The sequence below is a fragment of the Eurytemora carolleeae genome, unplaced genomic scaffold, assembly GCF_000591075.1.
Source record: "Eurytemora carolleeae unplaced genomic scaffold, Eaff_2.0 scaffold415, whole genome shotgun sequence".
Taxonomy (NCBI): domain Eukaryota; kingdom Metazoa; phylum Arthropoda; class Copepoda; order Calanoida; family Temoridae; genus Eurytemora; species Eurytemora carolleeae.
In genome coordinates, this window is record NW_019396314.1 from 238,178 (window position 1) to 261,133 (window position 22,956).

The 22,956-nt window shown below is 33.8% G+C and overlaps 2 protein-coding genes across 2 annotated transcripts; both read left to right on the forward strand.

The window, feature by feature from the left end:
• The first annotated feature begins 2,571 nt into the window (after positions 1–2,571).
• On the forward strand, positions 2,572–11,230 carry LOC111700749 (N-lysine methyltransferase SMYD2). The gene is made up of 9 exons (XM_023471783.1): positions 2,572–2,706; positions 4,118–4,244; positions 5,350–5,436; positions 6,758–6,918; positions 8,150–8,251; positions 9,138–9,182; positions 10,276–10,326; positions 10,390–10,446; positions 10,773–11,230. Exons 2-9 carry the CDS (start codon positions 4,197–4,199, stop codon positions 10,837–10,839), a joined length of 618 nt encoding a protein of 205 aa, XP_023327551.1. The 5' UTR covers positions 2,572–2,706; positions 4,118–4,196; the 3' UTR covers positions 10,840–11,230.
• A 2,084-nt stretch (positions 11,231–13,314) lies between these two features.
• LOC111700740 (glyceraldehyde-3-phosphate dehydrogenase-like) lies at positions 13,315–22,950 on the forward strand. The gene is given in 14 exon segments (XM_023471774.1): positions 13,315–13,635; positions 15,956–16,038; positions 16,874–16,957; positions 17,509–17,609; positions 17,892–18,830; positions 19,068–19,185; positions 19,598–19,679; positions 20,021–20,185; positions 20,616–20,711; positions 20,872–20,946; positions 21,216–21,321; positions 21,784–21,884; positions 22,119–22,180; positions 22,607–22,950. Coding segments are annotated over 10 exon segments (972 nt in total). The 5' UTR covers positions 13,315–13,635; positions 15,956–16,038; positions 16,874–16,957; positions 17,509–17,609; positions 17,892–18,718; the 3' UTR covers positions 22,662–22,950.
• The last annotated feature ends 6 nt before the right edge of the window (positions 22,951–22,956 follow it).

Below are 22,956 nucleotides of genomic sequence, written 5' to 3' on the forward strand. Positions count from 1 at the left end.
AGTTTAATCTTACAAAGGACAACATTTGAAATTTAATGGAGATTTATTGTTTTAAAATGTGGTTAAAATTAATGACCTAAAAAATGCTTTTTGGTGGTAAACGTGACAAACAAAGGGGATAAATTTTTGCTTTGGTCAATGAATTATCTTTTAATGAACAAATTAATATCATATCAATTTGATGCTTCGTGAAACGAATATTGGCAATTTATTATTTATTTCGTGAACTTATCTACACAATTTAAATTATTGGTACGACTAAAGAGACAAAAATTGTATTAGAGTAAATTTAAAAAAAAAATACTTTTGTATATGTATGTCGTAAATTAATGATTTTTTAGAAAATATTTTCTATTAATAAAATTTAGTTTGAAAAATATTTATTTTAGGAGTACACACTGCACAAACTGCATGAGAAAAATAGAAAGTACACGAGGGATCCCTAGTCCTATAGGTGAGTACTTTGTACTAGTATTCTATTGTACTTTATCACGATAACATTCCTATAGGCTTGTACTATATGTACTAGTATATAGTATTTCAATGGTCCAAAATTCCTAGCCCAGTAGGTCGGCTCAATATATAATATATACTAGAATATTATTGTATACACAAATATTTATACACAATACCTAGCACAATAGGTTTGTACTATGTACTATTATAGTACTGCACTGGTTTACAATACCTAGTCCCTGGTGTGCACTATTATTACTTTTAATACATATTAATAACATTTTTAAAGGTTGACACCCTAGCCTTTTCAAAGGATGCAAAGCAAAGATTGAAATTTAAATGAAAGCGCGTTTGTCAAACAAATGATGGAGTAAAAAAGTGCACAGTGCAAGAAGCCGTATATTAAAAAAGAAAAAAATGTAATTGATTATATTCTCTGGGGTTTTTAGCTATAAAAATAATCCCAAATTAAAGGGAGTGTTCGCAAAAAATGAAAGTGGGTTCAGGCTGCAATATCGAATTGAATTCAATATCGATTGATACTTATTCAACTTTCATTTGTTGCTTACATAGGGAGATATGGGTTAAAAACGACTCGTACCGACATTCAGTTTTTGAAAACACTCCCTTTAACAAAAGAGAAATATACAATTGGTATTAAAACACGTTTTTATTATTCAATACTATTTTTTACGATTGCTTAATTACTTCTGATTGATTTGGTTCAAACCTTTCAATGTTTAAAACTTTGCAGGTGTAGGGGCGAGATTTTGCAGTATGAACTGTTTAAAAATTGCAATGAATTCTTATCATCCTGTTGAGGCAAAGGTAATATTCTTTAGAATACATATTTTTGTTTGTAAGTCACACTTTTTAAAGTTCTAAAACAAGATTTGACGATTTGTTTTGACACTGATGATGTAAAAAAATCGAAGGTCGAAACTTGTAAATCTCAACATATACTGTGGAAACTTTTGAATCTGAGGAATGAGTGCTTTTGATTCCTCAAAGGATTTGAGTTTTTGCCACAAACTCAAGCTTTTTAATCCATTTATCTCTGCGACCGGAAGGTGTAACCCTTTTATATTTTTTACTTTTATTATTTGATTTAACATAATTCATAGTTTGAAATATCTAAGGTCTATGACATTGTAATAAAAAGATATAGGGATTAGAAAATCAGAGTTTGTGGCAAAATCTCAAATCCTTTAGTTATCCCTGATGGGAATTCCCACTACGGGATAAGCAAAATTAATTTAACCTTATGAGTGAAAACAATGAATAAGGGCTTAATCAAGGAATTAACGCTGCAAAAGTTCTAACCCTAGGTTTACAAATGTAAATCTTGATCCAATTTTGTTTGATTGATATTTGACATGTTTTTTTCATTTTACATTGAAGAATTTTAAAAATGTTAAAAAATGATGCAACGAAAAAGTTTCCAAGTTTTTTGTATGCAGTTTTTTTGAAGACACCCTGTATATGCATAATATATATATTTATGTATAATCTTGTTACAGGTTAATATTGAAAAACTATTCTGGAATAAGAAAGAGGAAAAGTATGAAGAAACTTCGGGAAATATTCTTCTTACATATCGTTCAATCACTCAGAAACCCCTTGGTAAATTGGTTAATTGGTAAATTGGTATTGATAAATTGGTAAATTGGTAAATTGGTATTNTTCTAGGTATGGGGTTGACAGTCTCTTTAATGTATATTTCTAGGTATGGGGTTGACAGTCTCTTTAATGTATATTTCTAGGTATGGGGTTGACAGTCTCTTTAATGTATATTTCTAGGTATGGGGTTGACAGTCTCTTTAATGTATATTTCTAGGTATGGGGTTGACAGTCTCTTTAATGTATATTTCTAGGTATGGGGTTGACAGTCTCTTTAATGTATATTTCTAGGTATGGGGTTGACAGTCTCTTTAATGTATATTTCTAGGTATGGGGTTGACAGTCTCTTTAATGTATATTTCTAGGTATGGGGTTGACAGTCTCTTTAATGTATATTTCTAGGTATGGGGTTGACAGTCTCTTTAATGTATATTTCTAGGTATGGGGTTGACAGTCTCTTTAATTTATATTTCTAGGTATAGGGTTGACAGTCTCTTTAAAGTATATTTCTAGGTATGGGGTTGAGTTTGAGAACGAGAAGGATGTTTACAACTTCGAGGATTATAGAAACCTCAGTAACCTCGAGGCTCATAGGAACAACAAGAACAATGATGAACTCTTGTCTCTCAGGTAAAACAAGAGCAATGATAAACTCTTGTCTCAGGTAAAACAAGAGCAATGATGAACTCTTGTCTCTCAGGTAAAACAAAAACAATGATGAACTTTTGTCCTTCAGGTAAAACAAGAACAATGATGAACTCTTTTCTCAGGTAAGACAAGAGCGATGATCAACTCTTGTCTCTAGGGTAAAATAAGAACAATGATAAACTTTTGTTTCTCGGTTAAACAAGAGCAATAATGAATTCTTTCATTTCAGTTGTATCTTTCGAAATCTGAAACATTCTTTAGTTGTTGACTAATAATTTTTCAAAAATGATTATCAATAAAGAGACTGTTGTTGTACTTTAAAATGACTCTCCCTCCATGCCAAGATGGCAACTCCCGATTCACAAAGGTACCCTTGAAACTTGAATCTGATCAACAATATGGAAGACACTTTCTTTTTTGGGTTTAAAAGTGTTTCTTAATTATATTTCCTATAAATATTCCTTCACTAGAAATTCGCTTAGTCACTTTAGTAGAGTAACCCCGATTAAAAACAAACAGTTTTCAAAAAGAAAAAAGAGGAATGTTTATTTAATACTCGACCCGACAATGACAAAGCTTCTTATAGTGTACCATTCTGAATCGGACAGTCTATTAATGGAGGGTAACTCGAAATCAAGTTTACTGTCTCTTTCAACTCTGAATAAACTATTTATGAATATTTAGTATCCGTTGTATAATCTGCCTGGTTCTACTCCGCTATGGAGAATATTTAAACTCTAAATAAACTGTTTATATATATATCCGTTGTATATTCTCCCTGGTTCTATACTCCGCTATGGAGAATATTTAAACTCTAAATAAACTGTTTATATATATATTTAGTATCCGTTGTATATTCTGCCTGGTTCTATACTCCGCTATGGAGAATATTTAAACTCTAAATAAACTGTTTATATATATTTAGTATCCGTTGTATAATCTGCCTGGTTCTACTCCGCTATGGAGAATATTTAAACTATAAATAAACTGTTTATATATATTTAGTATCCGATGTGTAATCTGCCTGGTTCTACTCCGCTATGGAGAATATTTAAACTATAAATAAACTGTTTATATATATTTAGTATCCGTTGTATAATCTGCCTGGTTCTACTCCGCTATGGAGAATATTTAAACTCTAAATAAACTGTTTATATATATTTAGTATCCGTTGTATATTCTGCCTGGTTCTACTCCGCTATGGAGAATATTTAAACTATAAATAAACTGCATATTTAGTATCCGTTGTATAATCTGCCTGGTTCTACTCCGCTATGGAGAATATTTAAACTCTAAATAAACTTTTTATATATATTTAGTATCCGTTGTATAATCTGCCTGGTTCTACTCCGCTATGGAGAATATTCAAACTCTAAATAACCTGCATATTTAGTATCCGTTGTATAATCTGCCTGGTTCTACTCCGCTATGGAGAATATTTTGGTAATAAAGAAACCCCCTATGGAGCTACCATGTCTAAAACAGAAGAAAAAGTGGGGAAAATAATATTCCGGCTTCAGGTTGGTAATCTCATTACTTAAAGGGACTGTAAGCATAATTTGAAGTGACCCTCCATGCAAAGATAACAATACTATATTCACAAGGATACCTTTAAAACCTTTCTCTAATTAAGATTGAATTAGAATACAATTTCTAGAATTTCAATTATTTTCAACTGGAGTTCCTCTACAAAAGTAAATTGCGCATTTCTACTGCAGGAAAACTGTAAAAAGTATGAAAAAAACGACAATATTTTCCAAATTTTTGATTGATAAAGGTTTCTATGGTACCGTTGTGAACGATGTTGCAGACAGAACAACAACAAAATAAATTGAAAATTTTTAATGTGAAACATATTGCCTTTTTTCATGCTTTTGTCTTTATTTTTGGTATTCTAAACTTTACATTTATAACTCTTGAGTCGTAAGTGCTTCGATAAAGCATTAAAGGAATTGTTCGCGAAAAATAAAAGGGGGTATATGATCACGATTGGAATTCGATATTGATCGCTTATAATTTTATCTGTTGCATCTATATGGAGAACTCAGCGTTTATATACATTCACAGAGTTGCATTGTTTAACCCAGACCGTAAATAATTTAATTAGATTTTATACTAATTATTCTGATATTGCAATTTATAAATGTTGAATTTAATTCGATGCATTATGTTTATAGTTGATATTTCATAATATTTTTCATCTTGTTTTTTAATTCAGATTTCGTTGAAAATATTCACGAAAAGAGCTGGATTTTCGAACACTTCTTGGAAAATATTAAAATGTCGTCTTCGTGATCAGAAATCCTTGAAATTTCAGGAATGAATATTTTCAACAGATAATATGGAATAAAAAATTTTGCGAAATATAAAAATGTGAAATGGCGGAATACATTTTGTAAAGTTGTCCTTTGTCGTACTGTAACTCCAGTTCATTTGATGTACCAGGCTGACTTGAACCTACTTGGCAAGTTGTACAGTATGTATTGTATATACCAACCATAAGACGGCTGAAACGGGACAGTAAACATCAAATAAATCATTTATTTCTTGTTAGGTAAATTACTGTGTTGTCCAGCAATTATATAATAATGATTAGGAGAGAATACATTACAACGCAATGTTTAGGAGGGTATACAGTACAACCTGCATACTGTTGATGGTGTTCAGGAGGCCCAACAGATGACGGGTATATCTACTCCAGTCCTTACTGAGGTTAGATATACACTGTATTTCCGTCCTCAAAAACTGGAATGCCTTGTAAGAACTCCTGATTCAAAAAGGCAGTTTAGCTTAATTTCTCTCTTTATTAGGAAGTGGAGTCCAAACCTCCTTGTTATACTTCTCTTATGACGCATTTATTCTGCTTTGGAACATTTATCATTCCTATATAAGGAAGGAGAAGTGCGTTCCTAAGGTACCAGAGCCGTTTTCCGACAACTTCCTATTTAAGGAACTCTGGATGGAAATCACCTCGCTGCCTTAGGACTAGACTTTTCCTTCCTCTTTGAGGGATTATATTCTGCTTCAAAGCAGAGTAAATGCGTCATAAGTGAAGCATAACAGGAGGTTTGGGCTTAACTTCCTATTAGAGGGAGAAATCAAGCTAAACTGCCTTTTTAAATCAGGAGTCCTTACGTGGCATTCCAGTTTTGGGACGATGGAATTACAGAGTAGTAAATTCTCAATAGAAATCAAACAAATTAAAAAATGTCATTTAATTTATGCTCACAAATGACTTTTTTATCCTTCCATTACGTAAATATTTTACCAACACTTTGTTTCTGTTTAGGTTTCTCATTTTACATTGCACAAAATATTTTTTTCGGATATTTGATGCCCGGCCATGATGAAATCACTACGTCAATGTATATTTACGAAATAGTGATTTTTTCTAAATTATTGGTCTCATTTCAACCCGGCTCCTGCATTACAATATGTGTACACAAACCCTATGCCCCGTACCTTTAACATTTATACCTTGATCTTACACTATGGTTTCAGTTGAAGTAGATATTTCCATTTACTGATAGCACCATGGGTAAGTACCCATGGATAGCGCTGATTGAAGGATTCATATCTTTAATTGGATAATGAGATAGATAGAAAGCTAGATGTTAACGCCGAGCTATTGCTATTGGTTCAGAATAGACAACAAACACATGACTGAACCCTGATTGGATCAGGCGCTAATGGGCTCGGCATGCAGGAGCCCTTAAATTTCAAGGGACCCTCCCTGCAGAGATGGCAATGTCCGATTCACAACAGTACACTTTAAAGCTTTGACTGATCAAGTATATGAATTATAACTCTAATTTTATCATTTGAAAAACTGATTTTTTCTCACGCATTTCTATGCTGCAGGAAAATATATAGGAGTTTTCAGAATTAAACACAATTTTAAACCCAGACAAATCACAATATCTTCCACATTATTGATCAGATAAAGGTTTAGAGGGTACCGTAGTGAATTGTGCATTGCAATCTTCGCATGGAGGGTCACTTGAAATTACGATAACAGTCCCTTTAAATTAAGATTGGAAGTGCTGTATTCCCAACCCTGCTTCTACTGAACCACTCGTGTGAGCCTAATACCATCAGGATCAGTGGGTTCGGGAACCAGGTCGTTATGGTGGCAAAAAGAAAGATAAAGAAGGGTCAGGAGATTACAGACAACTACGGTATCCATCATCTCAGGTGATTTTATTAACATCTTGCTGGAAATAAACTCGAACTTGCCTTTGTTATCCTTATATCTTTGCAACCTGACTTTTATGTCTTGAATTATATATTCTGCCAGATCAAAATAAGAAACATGTTGCAAAGATAGGATTAGTTGTGTTTAAGACAAGTTTTCAGTTCCTGTCATAAGCATTTTGTCTAAAGAAATGAATAATGCAACAATTTGCATAATTTAGCAAAGATAAAAGTTATATTTACTTAGCTTTTAATGAAGCGTATATACGTAATTTCACGTGACCCAGCATTCATTAATGGGAGTGACCGGCAATGTATGGTAGTTGAACTGAGAATGTATGAGAATCGGTTTTTGAAAAATTATTCAATAATAACGACAACAAAAAGTGTGGTAAAATTCTCAGTAAACTAATTAGTTGTTTAGACACAAGTTGAGAAAATAAAAGAACTATTATCATTGAAAATGAGTAGTCTTATTCACTCATTGGTTTCCGTAATGTCTCATTTTTTATAAACATTTTCTGTAAATTTCCTGGAATTTCGATTGAAAAGACGACATTTAAAGAATTTGAAGAAATCTGCGAATAAAGTCATTAAGAATAATAAATTCAATAAAGTAATTCTAACATTAATCTATTAAGAAAATTTCAAAATAGAAATATGTTCCTAAACATCTAATAAGTTTACTGTAATGTTTTAAAAACATTTCTTGTCATTGTTATTTGATAGTTTAAAAAAATAAATATTATAAAAACGTAACCACCCAAATAGATTATTTGAACGTCGACATGCCCTGAAACAAACTCAGTAATTATAGATCATTAAAACGTTTCTTATGTCGCAAAAGAATCCTAAAAAAATTCTTCACAATACTACATTCTTAGTTCAACCACCATACATTGCCGGTCACTCCCTTTAAGTGGTAATTGTATGTTCAAATCACAGGTGTACCCTTTTGTCCTTTGTCAAATAACTTTACAATTAGAGGGAGATATTGTCCTTTTTATATCTTGAAAAGTGTTAAATTTTAACAATTTCCTTTATTGCTATACTGTTGCATAAATGCTCATGCCACTATTTAAAAAGCACAATTATAAATAATCAATTTTCAGACAGAAAATAAGAATATCTACATAATTCTTGATCAGACAAAGGTTTAAAGACATGCACATCTTTAAGATGGTCGACCCAGTCAGCTGCTTAGTGTTTATTTTCAGCTAATTTTTTTCAGTTTACCATTTGAGGAGCGGCAAGAGTGTTTGAAGAGAGGATTTTCGTTTTCTTGCTGCTGTGAAGCTTGTGCTAAAGACTATCCACGAATGAAAAGTTTAAGGTAGAAATCAAAAATATTCTAGCGACTTTTCTATGTTATCGAAAAAATCAAGTTTTCATTCAGTTAACTTTCTTTAAGTCCATGTTTTGGCGGAAATCTCATTTTTATTAAAAGAAATTTATTTCCCCTCTGAGACTAATATTTCATTATTTATTGGAGACCGTTCCGAAAATTTACAATTCTGCAATCTTCTGAAATTTGTAAATAATCTCAGAATTTTCGAAGACTTGAAAATTCCTAATTTAATAATTTGGATATATTACTATTCACTCCTTTAATTTAAACTTGTTACTTTTCTAATCTTATTTTATTTCAGCCAAAAACTGAAAGTCGTAAAATTTCTTTTAAAATGTTTCTGCACACAAATAGGAAATGTCTAACCTTGTGAAGTTATTGACAAATATAGAAGAACTATTTTTTAAAATTTTTTGTAAAGAGATTGAGCGGAAAATTAAAAAGATTCATCGCAAGTATTAGAGATCACTGATATCTAATTAATTATGAAAGTTATTTATTAAATATTTAGACAGCTGGTCTCGACTTTAAAGTGTGGCAACGTTATACAAGCTTTGATTTTACCTCACCAAAGTCCAAATTTAATGAATTTAAGCCGCGTCTCAAATCCCCCCTAAAACCGGTTTCCATTTAGGGCCTGCTTAAATCTTGAAATATTTAATACAATAATAATAATAATAATAATAATTTAAACCAACCAAATTTGAGCCTCACGTCACTTTTACTTTTTGAAGACATAAACATCCTAAATGGTAAAATACTGTTCGATTTTGCAGTTGTGCAATGGATGTTATTTTTTCCAGTATTTTATAAAACATTTTTACAGACCCCTATATCATTTAGAGAAAAATCTTTGTTTGATTTTTTTTAGGTCTCAGCTTCCAGAATCGGTTGAAGATAAATTTGATATAATGAGGTAAGTTTTTGAAAAAAATGTTGCTATCATTCGCCATGCAATACATATGAGGTTTAAATTACAATTACCAAAAGAAAAAATTTGCCATTAAAGGTTAATAATTATATGACCTCAAAGAAACACAAGGTTTGACCGATCATTTATCAAATAGAGTATACAAGCGGCTCTCAAGTCACAACGTAGAATTAAAAAAAAATTTAGTCTTTCTCTTTAAAGGAACTGAGTTCTCGTTCTCGCCTTGAGTCTTTGCCACAAACTCATATTTTCTAATCCATATATCTTTGCAACCTAATAGTGTAAACTTTCGATGTTTTAACCTAAGGTGATTTGATCTGACAGAATTCTTTATTTGAAATATCTAAAGTCTTCGAAATCGGTTGCAAAAATAGGAATTTGAAAATCAGAGTTTGTGGCTAATTCCTACATCATCTGATATCTTTGCATCCTCATATCTTGCATCGTGTGACCTCAGCTATTTCAGACTAAAAATGTTTCTAGATCAAATAGTAAAAGTTTGAAACATAGAAAATAAGGAAAGATTGGAAAATTTAAGTTTGTGGCGAGTAGTCATTTCCATTGACACATTGTGACACACGCACCTCTGCCCCTTTAGTAAAAGTAAATTCAACCTTGTTGCACCGGCTAGAGCTAGGTACAATACAAACTGGGACCGGAAAGGTTGACCCAGCTCGGAAATTTAAATGTACTAGGGCTGCCCGTGGACAGTGACTTTTCCAGAATGATTCAAAGTGTGCACTTTCGGGTTTATGGATCATTTAAAATTAAAAAAGTTGTGCAAAGAAGATAAATCAGGGACCATGTGGTGTACAGCAGTTTTCGGGTGGAATGTAAACAAACTTTCCTTCAGTACGCATGTTTACGCAGTCTAGGAAAATAATAAGTGCAATCTCGATGAAGCTGTTGGTGTGTACTGCAGTGAGTTGCAGTTCTCTGACCGACAAAATATTTGTTGGTTAGTTGAGAGATGAGTGGAACAAAATTGAAATCTATCAACTCGGAATTTTTTAACAGGGTTTTATTTTCTGAGTAAAAACTAGCCCCTAGAAAGAACTTACGCTTTCTTTTAATTTAGAGATGATCTTAAGGACAAATTCAAGAAAGGAGATCACAATGCATGCTTTAGGTAATTTCTTCAAACGAATTTTTGAGAAAAAAAACGATTTTTGAAAACTTAAATTTTCTTTAGAATGAGCAAAGAAATGATCCAGCTTTTAGAGAAAAATAATGTGGTTTATCCACACAGGTACTATAATAATTATATTACATATTACACAGGTATAATAATAATTAGGAGCATTTGTTGCGCATAATTGTTATATTGTTTGTTTTTTCAAAATTAGATTTTTTAAAATACCACGGGCAACGCCGGGCACTTCAGCTAGTTGTAAATATTATTGTCATTGTTAATATTAATTTAATTGTTATTGTATTGTTATTGTTATTGTTATTGTTATTGTAATTGTATTGCTTTTTTATTGTTATTGTTATTGTTAATGTATTGTTATTGTATTTTTAATTATCATTATTATTATTATTATCATCATTATTATTATTATTATTATTATTCAGGAGTTACGAGCAGGCCGCCCTTTGTCTCACGTCATGCTTGTGGACATTATATGGAAACAGAGTCTAAATAATTCATAAATAATAAGAAAGTACATAATTATTGTAACAATAAATTAAAGTGACGGCCTCCCTTATAAAAGAGTGGCATTGATGATTGAAAATGGTGACCTAAGCATTGTTCATTCATTCATTGATTGTTTGTTGTGCATCCTAATTAGCTGTATGACCTGGATTACTGAAAAGCTCAAAATAACGGGATTTGCATCAAAGAAGTTTGAGAAAATGGGCAAAATTTGTTTATAATCCTGAAGATTCATTGATAAAATCCAGTTAGCAATTCCTGTAATAATTAAATTGTTTTTACTTTTACATACATTTATATCGTTAGTGTTTTTTTAATATTATCAAATAGTTAATTTGATTTGAAGTTTAGAAGATAATAAATTATAACTACAATATATAGATTATAGATTTGAGAGAGAGTAGAAACCTGTGTTCTTTCAAGAAATATATTAATATATTCACTTTTCAGAAGTCACAGGAAATAAATTTTTTCAATTTAATTTATGAAAATTGCATTGGACAAATCGCGGAATTTTGAGAAAGAATATACAGAGCGATCCATATCATTTAAGATTTTCTCCAAGCTTTATAATGCCAAAATAAACACATAATACTCGAAAAACATAACATTTTCTGCAGGAACATTTTTTTAGCCTTGCCTTATTCAATTTTACGAAGTTTATTTTTATGGGACACCCTGTACGTACAGTCAGCTATATTGAGTTCATAGTTTACGCTAGCGTACACCTTACCCGCCAGTTTTTTTCAGCAAGATTTGAACACTGTTTCATTAATGCTTATTTCTCATGGAGTCCTTAGTCGTATATGAGCATGACAAAGGTTGAAAGGCACGTGGATTTAACGGTTCTGCAATATTTCAGAAAGCTGTGAATTTTACCCATGAAACATAATTTTTCAGCCTTTTTTCATAAATACATTTTTTGTCGGCATCATATACATTTTGAATGAAAGATGTTCTAGAATAAACAGATCCGGAAGATAAAAGATTGTTGATAAAACAAGTTTTATTTCAAATAGAAGAAACCGAATACTGCTCAACGAGCAGGGTCACTAGAAAATTACATTCTTATAAGTAACTGCTAGAATTGCTTTAATTACTGCTACATATGCTTATTTATTCAACATCTCCAAACACATTCTTTTTTTAAGGTAGACTCGCAGTTTGAGGTCTTTTCTGTTCTTTATCTATAAAATTGCAATTTGAACAAATTATTTGTTGGAAATGTTCATTTGCTCTTATATATTTACGGAAAAAATCATTGGTCCGTTTAAACAATTTTTATGCGAGAAATGTTCATTTGCACTAACGTTTTGCACTACGATATTTAATGAAAAAAATTTGCATACATTTTTCGTTGGAAGCGTTCATTTGCACTAACGTTCAATTGCACTATTTTTTAACTTTATCAATTTATTTATTTATAATTTTTTTATGAAACAAATTAATTGATACATGTATTTAATGCAATGCAGATACTCATTTTTCCAATCTTCTTGTTTCCGGGCTGTCCTGTTTTGCTCATTCAATGAGCTGCATAACCCCGCCCCCCCGCCAGGAGGGTTAATATGCAGTTTCGAGAGCTGATCAGGCAATTTGTAGTATTTCAATATCAGCTCTTGAGTTTCTATATTTATTCCAGTTGTTTTTGATATCGACCATCTATGCAGGTTTATTGCTGACATTGCTGTAACGAGAACTTCCCTTTGTCAGCTGCATTACATGTATCAGTGTCAATTGCAGTAATTTGTCTTGCAAGATAATAATTACAGAAACACATAGTTCAGTTTAACAAATATTTTAAGAATTATAATCAATTGCACACTAATAATCAATTTTTACTAGATATTCAGCTGGCGGGAAATTTTTTTAGTTCAATTGTACACAGTAAAGATCAATTTGTGATCATTTGCACTTATGTTCAATCGTAATACAAACCTAGGTTTCTGATCAGCTGACTTTCATAGTGCCTGTGCAAATAATGTATATACAATAGTTCAATCGGACTTTAGCATGCATTCTGTCTTACTCTTTTATTCAAAACAATGTTCATAGTTTGTCCTAACCTATTTCAATCCCATTCCCCTGAATTTTCGCTTCTTAAATATTTTTTTTTCAATTCCTAATAATATTTGGTTCATTAATTTAAAAATTGCTGAAATGTCGTCTTAGAAAATCTAGTCTGGAAACGCGGCAACCTGAGTTTACAGGGTGTTCTAGATCGAGTTCTGGAATAAATGAAAACCAATCATCGCAAATTTGAAGTTTTTACTAGTAAACAAAACGCTTTTCTCAAAATAGTTGCCCTTTGATATTTTATAATTAAACAGCAATTTATTGATTTAAATGGTAGCTTCAAGTCCCCTCAATATAAATGGAGAGAAATGTTAAACTGTTCTAAAATGAAGCAACCTGTATCTCCAGTATCTACCTATCAGCTGAAGCTGCTCACGGGGTTAGATTGATCAGAATGGCGGCCGGGCGGGGACGCACAGCACATACCGCCGTTAGCCTGCCAGCCTAATCCTTACTCTGAGGCCTCTTTGATTATATTTCGTCATATTTTGGGGTGTGACATGGTTAAAAGGACTTAATTAATGTTTATTATTAACATTTTTGTTCCAATATCTTTGATCGGCAAATAAAATGACTGATTCTCAAGCTCCAAACCCAAATACTGTTCGTGCTGCTACTCCTGGAGCGTTTCGTAGGTTCTTGGAACTCCTGTTCATGCTCTTCTCTGCTGTTCTAGTCGTATTCTCATGGGACAGCGCTATTAAGGTTCGTATTATAACTATTGTTAATCTCAGAGAAAGATTTCGAGTCTGTCAGAGAGAACGATTTTTCGACCTCCCTCTCCACCCACCGCCCCCCCTTAGGTTAATTTATGACCATTTCTGGGCTGAGCCCTGTCTAGGACAGACTAGGGGCCGAGCGCCGTGGCTAGGACAGGTCAGGGGCCGGGCACTGCGACCACATGACCAATTATATCTTTGTTTTACATATGACAGCCATGTTTAAATTTGATAGGGGGGTGGGAGGTGGGAGGTCTACAAATCGTTCTGTAGGAATTTACCAGGATTTCTGCACCCCGCCACTTCTGTCAATTTGAAATTTTGTTCTCCGGTACCCCCCCACCCATGTTCAGTTTTAGTAGACACTGCTTTCTTTTTGTGATACAATGGAAGTGTCGTACCAAAAATCGTGTACTCTGACAGACCCAAACGTAATTATTTGTGTAGTTAACATACCTTCAGGACAAATATTTTCAAAGAGTGGGGGAAAGGAAATAATTTTCAAGATTGAGACCTTTTTTAAATTTGTATAATTTACGATTCAATGAGCCCCATTTTAAGCTTGTAGATCTAACTATACAATTTTATAGTCTCCCTGAAGTTTTCAACAGGGAGTGAGTGAAAAGTAAAAGATAATCTCCGTTTGCTTAATTTTGTATTTTATGTTAGGTTTCCCTATACACTCAACCCAGTAGGAAACTTTAGGAGCCTTTACAATTGTCATTTTTAGATCTACAAGTCAATCAGAGATTGTCTTAATCTCTCAAATCCCATTACGAACTAGTCTGTGTGCCCTTAATTCCCGTTTTTTGTGTGAGGCACCTTGTATACACCCATGTTTTAATGCTGATNTTGGTTTAATTTTTAAGAGTTTTTTTAGCACTTCTTTTTTTAGATCTAAATATTTATTTTGTAGCAGAGATTAAGATATTACAATTGTATTACAAGTTTACAACTTTCATAAATGGAAAAACTACATTATTTATTTTCTATATAAATGATTCATATGATAGACACAGATTAGACTTTGAATGCCAGTGCAATATTTCGCAGCTGACTCCCTCGTCATCCATTGCTGAGAAACAACAGAACTTCCTTTAGTTATTAACCAACTGATATTTTATTTGGTTGTCTACTTTTTCATATGCTCTAATTGCATTTGTCTAACTGGGCAAAATGTACATTCTTTTCTTCACAGAAAGTAAAAACTGGGTTTGCAATGTTCACAGGTGGTTTTAGTTCGATTTCAAGTTCAGTTTCAGATTCTGGACCAGCTTCAGTCTCAAGTTCAGGTTCAGGCGCAGACTCAGTCTCAGGTTCAGGTACAGGCGCAGACTCAGCCTCAGGTTCAGGTTCAGGCGCAGACTCAGAATCAGGTTCTGGTTCAGGCGCAGACTCAGTCTCAGGTTCAGGTTCAGGCGCAGACTCAGGATCAGGTTCAGGTTCAGGCGCTGACTCAGGATCAGATTCCTCAGTAACCTTAGGCCTGGAAAGAAGATTGGTGCTAGGTGTTGATGGTGTACATATCCCATTAAGCTGGGGAATAGGGGAGGAAGTGATGATGGAGATCTAGCTCTTTTCATCTTGGCTTTCCTATCTTCTAGTAGAGGAGGTCTAGCTTCATTCACGGGGTTCCTTAAATTCTTCCATGGGCGCCCGATTTCCTGACCTGGGGACTTTGACACATCCCACAAGGGTTGTCTAGCTTCCTGCAGGGGGGACCGCACTTCCTTCAGGGGGGACCGCACTTTCTTCAGAGGGGACCGCACTTCCTTCAGGGGGGACCGCACTTCCTTCAGAGGGGACCGCACTTCCTTCAGGGGGGACCGCACTTCCTTCAGGGGGGACCGCACTTCCTTCAGGGGGGACCGCACTTCCTTCAGGGGGGACCGCACTTCCTTCAGGGGGGACCACACTTCCTTCAGGGGTGACTGCACTTCCTTCAGAGGGGACCGCACTTCCTTCAGGGGAGACTGCCCTTCTTGCTGGGGTAGTCTCACTTCCTTCAGAGTTGACATCACACCTCTGTTTCTTCTCCTTCTCCGGTTGACGGGTCGAGAAATTCTAGAAAATGAGAAAAATTCTTCTCCATCTTTAGTCCACAGGTTAAGCTAGATATCCAGTCCTAGATCCACTCCTTCCCTATACAACTCCAAGAGTTTATGTGTAATTCTCATTGTTTGTGTTTTAAACTCCCCGCCATAGCAACAGCTGGGTCAGCTGGTATCGGCTAGGAGAGATGTGTTGTTGCTAGCAGGGTTTGGGGGAGACTGGAATTTTTATGAATTCTACATTATACGTTTCAGGCGAATGAGGAAAACGCAGTCCTCCGGGAAGAGTTACGACGAAGCAAGAAAGCAGATTTAGATGGAGACAGATCTGGGACCAGGTTGGATATAAATTAAGTAGTTGGTCCTATAATTTGTTAAGTTTTTATTTGTCATCCTTACTATTGAGTATTGAACATATCTGTGTTCTTGTGTGGGAGCTGATTATTCTGTTCCCATACAAGCACATTGAAAGTATGGGGGGAATGATTTACCAAAATATAATATGTACATATTCAGCAAAAAAGGGAATTTCTGGTCAAGTCTTAATATAAGATTTAAGTGTTTTTTTTTTAACAAAATGGGAATATTGGTATATTATTAACTACCAGCGGCTATTATTCGCATCAATTTGTTGAAAATATTAGTATATTAAATGATTAAAGAGATTTACTTTTTATTTTAAATATAGAAACGCAGAGTTATCACACAACTGCAGATATTTTAAAACAAATTGTTGCGAATAATAGCCGCTGGTAGTTATTAATATACCAAGTTTCCCATTTTGTTTAAATAAAAGCTTGTATCTTACATTAGGACTTAACCGGAAATTTTTTGCTGAATATATAAATGTTGTTTTTTGTTTGGTAAATCATTCCCCCCAAAAGTAATGTGCTTGCATGGGAACTGAATAATATAGTTAAGGTCTTTATTCGCTAACTTTGGGAAAACCTTAGGTAAGGGAATAATTAATTTGTTGATAATTTCCTAGAGAACGAATTTTGGACCCCCTCGGCCGCCCCCCTTCCTATCAATTTTGTATAGCATTTTTTATCGATTTTTAGGTAGGTTTAATAAGGACACCCAAGAACAAATTTATTCAAATTCTATGAATAATGTACTCCCCTGCCAAGTATGGAAGACCGTTTTACGCGATCTTATTTTTGTATATTCCAGGTGTACAGTTTGCTTGGATAACCCTCGTGAAGTTATGATAACTAACTGTGGCCATGTTTGTATGTGTGCTCAATGTGCTGAAAGGTAAATCTTAACTTGTGATTTGTTAAGTGTTCTTGACTAATTATGAATTTTAACATGTTGGTGTTCTGAATTGAAATTTTTTTTATAAATTGGATAGATAGTTGCATTTGAGGAAGCCATTAAGGAAATGTAAACACAGAGTGTAAAGACGAAAACTTCCAAGTGCTGAGATGAGAATTTTAACCGTCTATTTACCAAATATTTCTTTCTTTCTGTCGCTTTCTGATTTGAGAATTCTGACTGGAAATTTGTGTAGAATACAAATTACGAATCGGCGTTTCAAGACTTGTGTGGATTCATCTTGACCTATTTTTATAAAAATTAAGTGTTCGACAAAACCCGAATGGACCAGTTTTTCTGTCAAGTCAAAACATTTATAGTGGTATTGCATGTTTAAGTTTGGCAGAATAAAACTTGTTAAGTAAAAAAAACAATCATAAAAATCTCCGAATAATAAAACAAACTAATTGTAATCATTTGTTACATTTCATTTGGAGTTTGAGACATCACGGGTTGAATAAATGATTTTACTATAAATAAATAAATTTAAGGATACGGCTTGGTGACAACAGATGTCCCGTGTGCCGGATAAATATTCAAAGTACTCGGTCTGTTTACATCTCCTAGTAGTCTGTGCATTTAATATAATAGGGTAAGAGACTTAAATATTTATACGTTGCTTCTCGCTCCATCTACTCGATGAAGCCATTATAAATTTGAAATATTTAGTTGGACATTGTTTCAATTTAACCCATTTTGTGACATTTCCCTACAGTATTTTAAAAAAATCAAATTTTGGTCCCCTAAACTACCGTTTTTAAAAACACTTTAGGAAAAAAAAAGTTTAAACCCCCCCCCCTCCCCCCATCTTGAAAGAAATGCCCTGAAATTAAATTTTATTTCCATACTGGTAACTGAAACCTGTTTTGTTCAGGTTGTAGGGTGCGTTTACATGTGGCCTTGCGATGCCTGGTTGTGTAGATAGGTCGATAATTGTATCATTCACGTACTCCCCCTCCTCGAGACTCCGGTATTCTTCGGAGGTTACAATCATTTTGCTAGAACAACGCTCAGGGAACTGACAGAGTGTAATCACGGGCTGATCACTTCCGTTATCAGCGTTATCATCTACTTCAATCTCACTACTGTTGGATACACACTTCTGAGATTCATCCACGGCAGAAATGCCGTTATCAGCGTTATCATCTACTTACACTTACACTTACAGGTTCAGGTTCAAGATCATCCATCTCACCTTCATCATCTTCTTCATCAGCAGCGGATCAGGTGTGAGAATGCCAGCTTTACGGATGGGTATAAGCCTCTTGAAACGATCCCAATGTTAATCCCTAAGCTCCCTGTAGAGGTATGTGTTATCTGGATCCTCGGAGAGTGGTTTAACCAACCCTGTCTCACCCATCACCTGCTCCAACTTGGTGTCCTGTCCGACTGTTTGACATTTCTTGCATTTTTGATGTTTTCAGACTTCAATGCATTTTCAATAGGGCCTTAAATTAGAAAAATTATAAAAATATTTTCTAAATTGGGATTCTTCGTTCATTTATTGACGTTCCATGCTCTCACTAATAGAACTTGAGTGCATGACATGAATCCTTGAATCTACTTGACTGTGATATGACAATGGTGTGATCCTTTTTAGTTTATTAATCCTGATTTCATTCAGCATTTTTTGCTTTCAAATGGATTTTCTAAAAACTATAACTTGATTAATGATAATTAATATTTATATTTTCAGATAAAATGGCAGATATTGGAATCAACGGATTCGGACGTATTGGTCGTCTAGTGCTACGAGCTGCACTAGCCAAGGGAGCAACTGTTGTTGCTATCAATGATCCCTTCATTGATCTCGGTAATATTATTGTTCATTGTGAAATCCAGACTTATTTAAAATATTCAAACTCACGCGCGCGCGTTTTACATTTTACCAATTTGAATCTATATAATAAAGTTGTCCGATCATGATTCAGGAACCCATTGACCGATTTGCCTCTAATTTTGATTTCAAATTCCGGAGAACCACGGGAATGTTATTACCTTGGTTTTGATACTCTAAAGATTGTTTACTGATGTGTTTTCTTTAATTTAGATTACATGGTGTACATGTTCAAGTATGACTCTACCCACGGAATGTACAAGGGTGAGGTGAAGGCAGAGAACGGAAAGCTCGTTATTGACGGACATGCCATCACTATTTTCGGAGAGAGGTAATTTTACAAGAAAGGGAGAAAATGGGATGTAGAGCAAGCAGTGGTAAATTGTGTACTGGGGTGCCTACATTATATCATTATCATTATATCATTATCATTATATCATTATCATTTTATCATTATCATTTTATCATTATCATTATATCATAAGCATTATATCATTATCATTATATCATTATCATTATATCATTATCATTTTATCATTATATCATTATCATTATATCATAATCTTTATATCATTATCATTATATCGTTGTCATAATATCATTATCATAATATCATTATCATTATATCATTATCATTATATCATTATCATTATATCATAATCATTATATCATTATCATTATATCATTATATCATTATACTAGATTCGATGTTACATTTGATTTGATAATATCAGACTATCAAGGGATCCCTCTGCAATTAAATGGGCCTCTGCTGGAGCCAAGTATGTTGTTGAGTCCACCGGTGTTTTCACCACCATTGAGAAGGTTGGTCAGTTTACTAACATTTAAATTACGATTATTTTCTGTCACGTTAAATCTATAAACCTTTAATTAAATGATTTCAACAGATGGCATTCTTTTTTTTGCTGCGTTTTTTCCATTCTTTAATATTTTGTCCATATTTTTCCCCATCATAGATTTAATATTTCAGATAAATACCTTTGCCAGTCTGTTAATTATTTTTTCTAATCTTTTTAATTTTGTCAAATGTTAAATATTTCGTCAAATGTTAGTATTTTAACTCATAGTTTAATATTTGACCCAAATTGAAATATTTGACGCAAATTGTTAAAAGTTTGAAGAGTGTTTATTGTTTAATACTCCAGGCTGGCGCTCATCATGCTGGTGGAGCACACAAGGTCGTAATCTCTGCCCCCTCGGCCGATGCCCCGATGTTTGTGATGGGAGTGAACGAGGACGCGTACACCTCCGACATGAAGGTTGTCTCCAACGCATCCTGCACCACCAACTGTCTGGCTCCGCTTGCCAAGGTGAGCTTCATTAATCAAAGTTCGTAGTAATATTACAAGTAATTTAATTAAGTCCTAAATTATTATCAGATTAATAGATTTCTCCTTAATTTCTTAACATTTTTATGCCATTCTTCAGGCATGCGTGAATATCATTTTTTTCTCCCAGAAAATATATAAAATTTGTAAGGTTTTATTTCCTGAACTGGGCAAAATAGACAATATTTAGGGGAAAATCGATGAAATTTAGTTAAAAGTATCAAAGAATAAAAAAGTCGTCAAATTTTTCATTTTTTAGATTATCAAATAATTTTTCCTCTACCCCANTTATCTCCAACTGTATAACCAAGTGACTTTTCACTTGTGTGTTGTATCTGATTCACAATCTCAATATTTCACCGTTTTAAAGTTTTCAGCTTAGTAATATTAAAATGTCATTATAAATATTAAGGTTATCAACGACAACTACGGCATCCTGGAAGGTTTAATGACCACTGTTCACGCCACCACGGCTACTCAGAAAACAGTTGATGGTCCCTCTGGCAAGGTTCGTTTAAATTTTTATTCATAAATATTTTATCTGGTTACTTTTTCTTACTGTATAATGTACGTACATTGTACCTAAACTAAAATATATGGGTAGATTTTCATTGTTTCATGGATTTGGGATGCCAAATTTTAATATCCCATCACCGATCATATTGTAGGACTGGAGAGGTGGACGTGGAGCTGCCCAGAATATTATTCCATCCTCTACTGGAGCTGCCAAGGCCGTCGGCAAGGTAGGATATTTAAACACTAGGTTCCTTGTACACACGGAGATGTCATCTGGTCAATCATGTAGTTTCGATAAGGAACAGGGTCTGAATATATTATCCTTGTATCCTCCGTACCCCCTCCCCCCTCCCATTTTCCTCTTTAATATTTAATATTTTGATCAGTTGAAAAGCAGAGGAACTTCATTTAGGGACTGTAATTCATTTACCTTATCTGCCTTTCTTGTCCCGTTTATCTCTAGTTCGGATTGGATCAAGTAAAAATTAATGTTTAGGTTATCCCTGAATTGAACGGTAAACTTACTGGAATGGCATTTAGGGTCCCAACTCCTGATGTTTCTGTAGTGGATCTCACAGTCAGGTAGGGTTGAGAAGTCTCTTCACCCTGACGTTGGAACATTTCTTATGGGTGTACATTCTCAATTATTTTCCGTTCTTTCTACAAATTATTTTATATCTTCAGTATCTTACATTGTGCAGAGCTTATGTTTTTCATGGGCTGTATTCGCTGAATCTTCATCAGCAGCGGATCAGGTGTGAGAATGCCAGCTTTACGGACGGGTATAAGCGCCTTGAAACGATCCCAATGTTGATCCCTAAGATCCCTGTAGAGGTATGTGTTATCTGGATCCTCGGAGAGTGGTTTAACCAACCCTGTCTCACCCATCANCGGAGGGATCTATGAAGGAAAGATCATATTTTATATTCATTTTGTTTCCGCAAATTTTTCCAGCTTTGAACTTTTCCGTTTTTCTAATAAAATTGATCTGTTTTCTTTTTTTACACAATCATTATTAGTCCTGTAACCTCCCCCCTCTTGACGCCTGGATGTATTGTGAATGAATATGGTTGTGTGTGTACAGGGTATTCTCGGATATACTGAGGATCAGGTTGTATCTACTGATTTCCTCGGAGATGCTCGTTCATCCATCTTCGATGCTAAGGTAATAAAATTTGAGCTTTATTATCTTAATAGAGGAGAAGGAAAAGTATTTACTATTGGCTGCCTTTCCCGAAAATAATTTTAGCTTTCAACTGTTGCGCTGAATATCTGTCAAAATAAATTATTTTTTTTCTTTTGGATTTTTGACTCTCGGATTTTATAACATCTTGATGGCTGATTTTTTCCTTGACATGATGATATTGGCTCCGCTACAATCTATATTTATTTTGTGCAGGCTGGAATCCAGCTCTCTCCTAACTTTGTGAAGCTGGTTTCTTGGTATGACAACGAGTTCGGGTAAGTTCTATATTGTAACCTGAGCTGAAACTTAAGAATGGGATATTCTAAATCCCGATCTTTATCACACTTTCTTGTTGAATCCACTCTTTTTAGATATTAGTAATTAAGTTTGAAATCAAATATAGATACGATGTTACATTTGATTTGATAATATCAGGATATAGACTAAAGATTGATCGAGTTAATCATGAAATTAATAAAAACATGAGAAAGCATTGATCTCGATATCCACCATTCTTAAGCTTTAAGCTCAGCTCTGTTAATGTATGAGATGGATTTGAGATATTTTGGAACGATTTATCTGAAGTGTTCATTTTTTTCTCGTTGGTTGATTAAACTATGTGTGATGGTTGATTATTGTCAACAAATTTTTTTTGCTAAGTTTATCTAATAAATTTTTATTTCAAATATTTTTCGTTTCAGATACTCGAACCGTGTTATTGATCTGATCAAGCATATGCAAGCTAAGGATGCTTAAGAAGGAATCTTTTTTCTCTGTTCAGATTTCAAGCCTCCAGCAAACCTGAAATATCTGTCAGAAGCATGATTTAAGTAGTTGCTTGGTAGTTGCATTTTATGATCTTAAAACTGCATGAATTATTATGCAGTAAATTTTTATGAAATATTTCATGTTTTATGTTTAAGGATTGTGATTGCTTCAAGTATTAGATTTTTCTCCTTAACTTTATTAATTATGTTTAGTTGCATTAATGAAATCTGCCAAATATAATCCTGGTGTTCGATGTGAAATAAATTCTAAAAATATATATCTG

Excerpts from the sequence above, each read along its gene's own strand:
- LOC111700749 (XM_023471783.1), top strand. The coding sequence starts at position 4,197 with ATGTCTAAAACAGAAGAAAAAGTGGGGAAAATAATATTCCGGCTTCAG. Across the intron at positions 4,245-5,349 it reads AAATAATATTCCGGCTTCAG|GAGGGTATACAGTACAACCT; the intron begins GTTGGTAATCTC and ends CGCAATGTTTAG. Across the intron at positions 9,183-10,275 it reads GATAAATTTGATATAATGAG|AGATGATCTTAAGGACAAAT; the intron begins GTAAGTTTTTGA and ends CTTTTAATTTAG.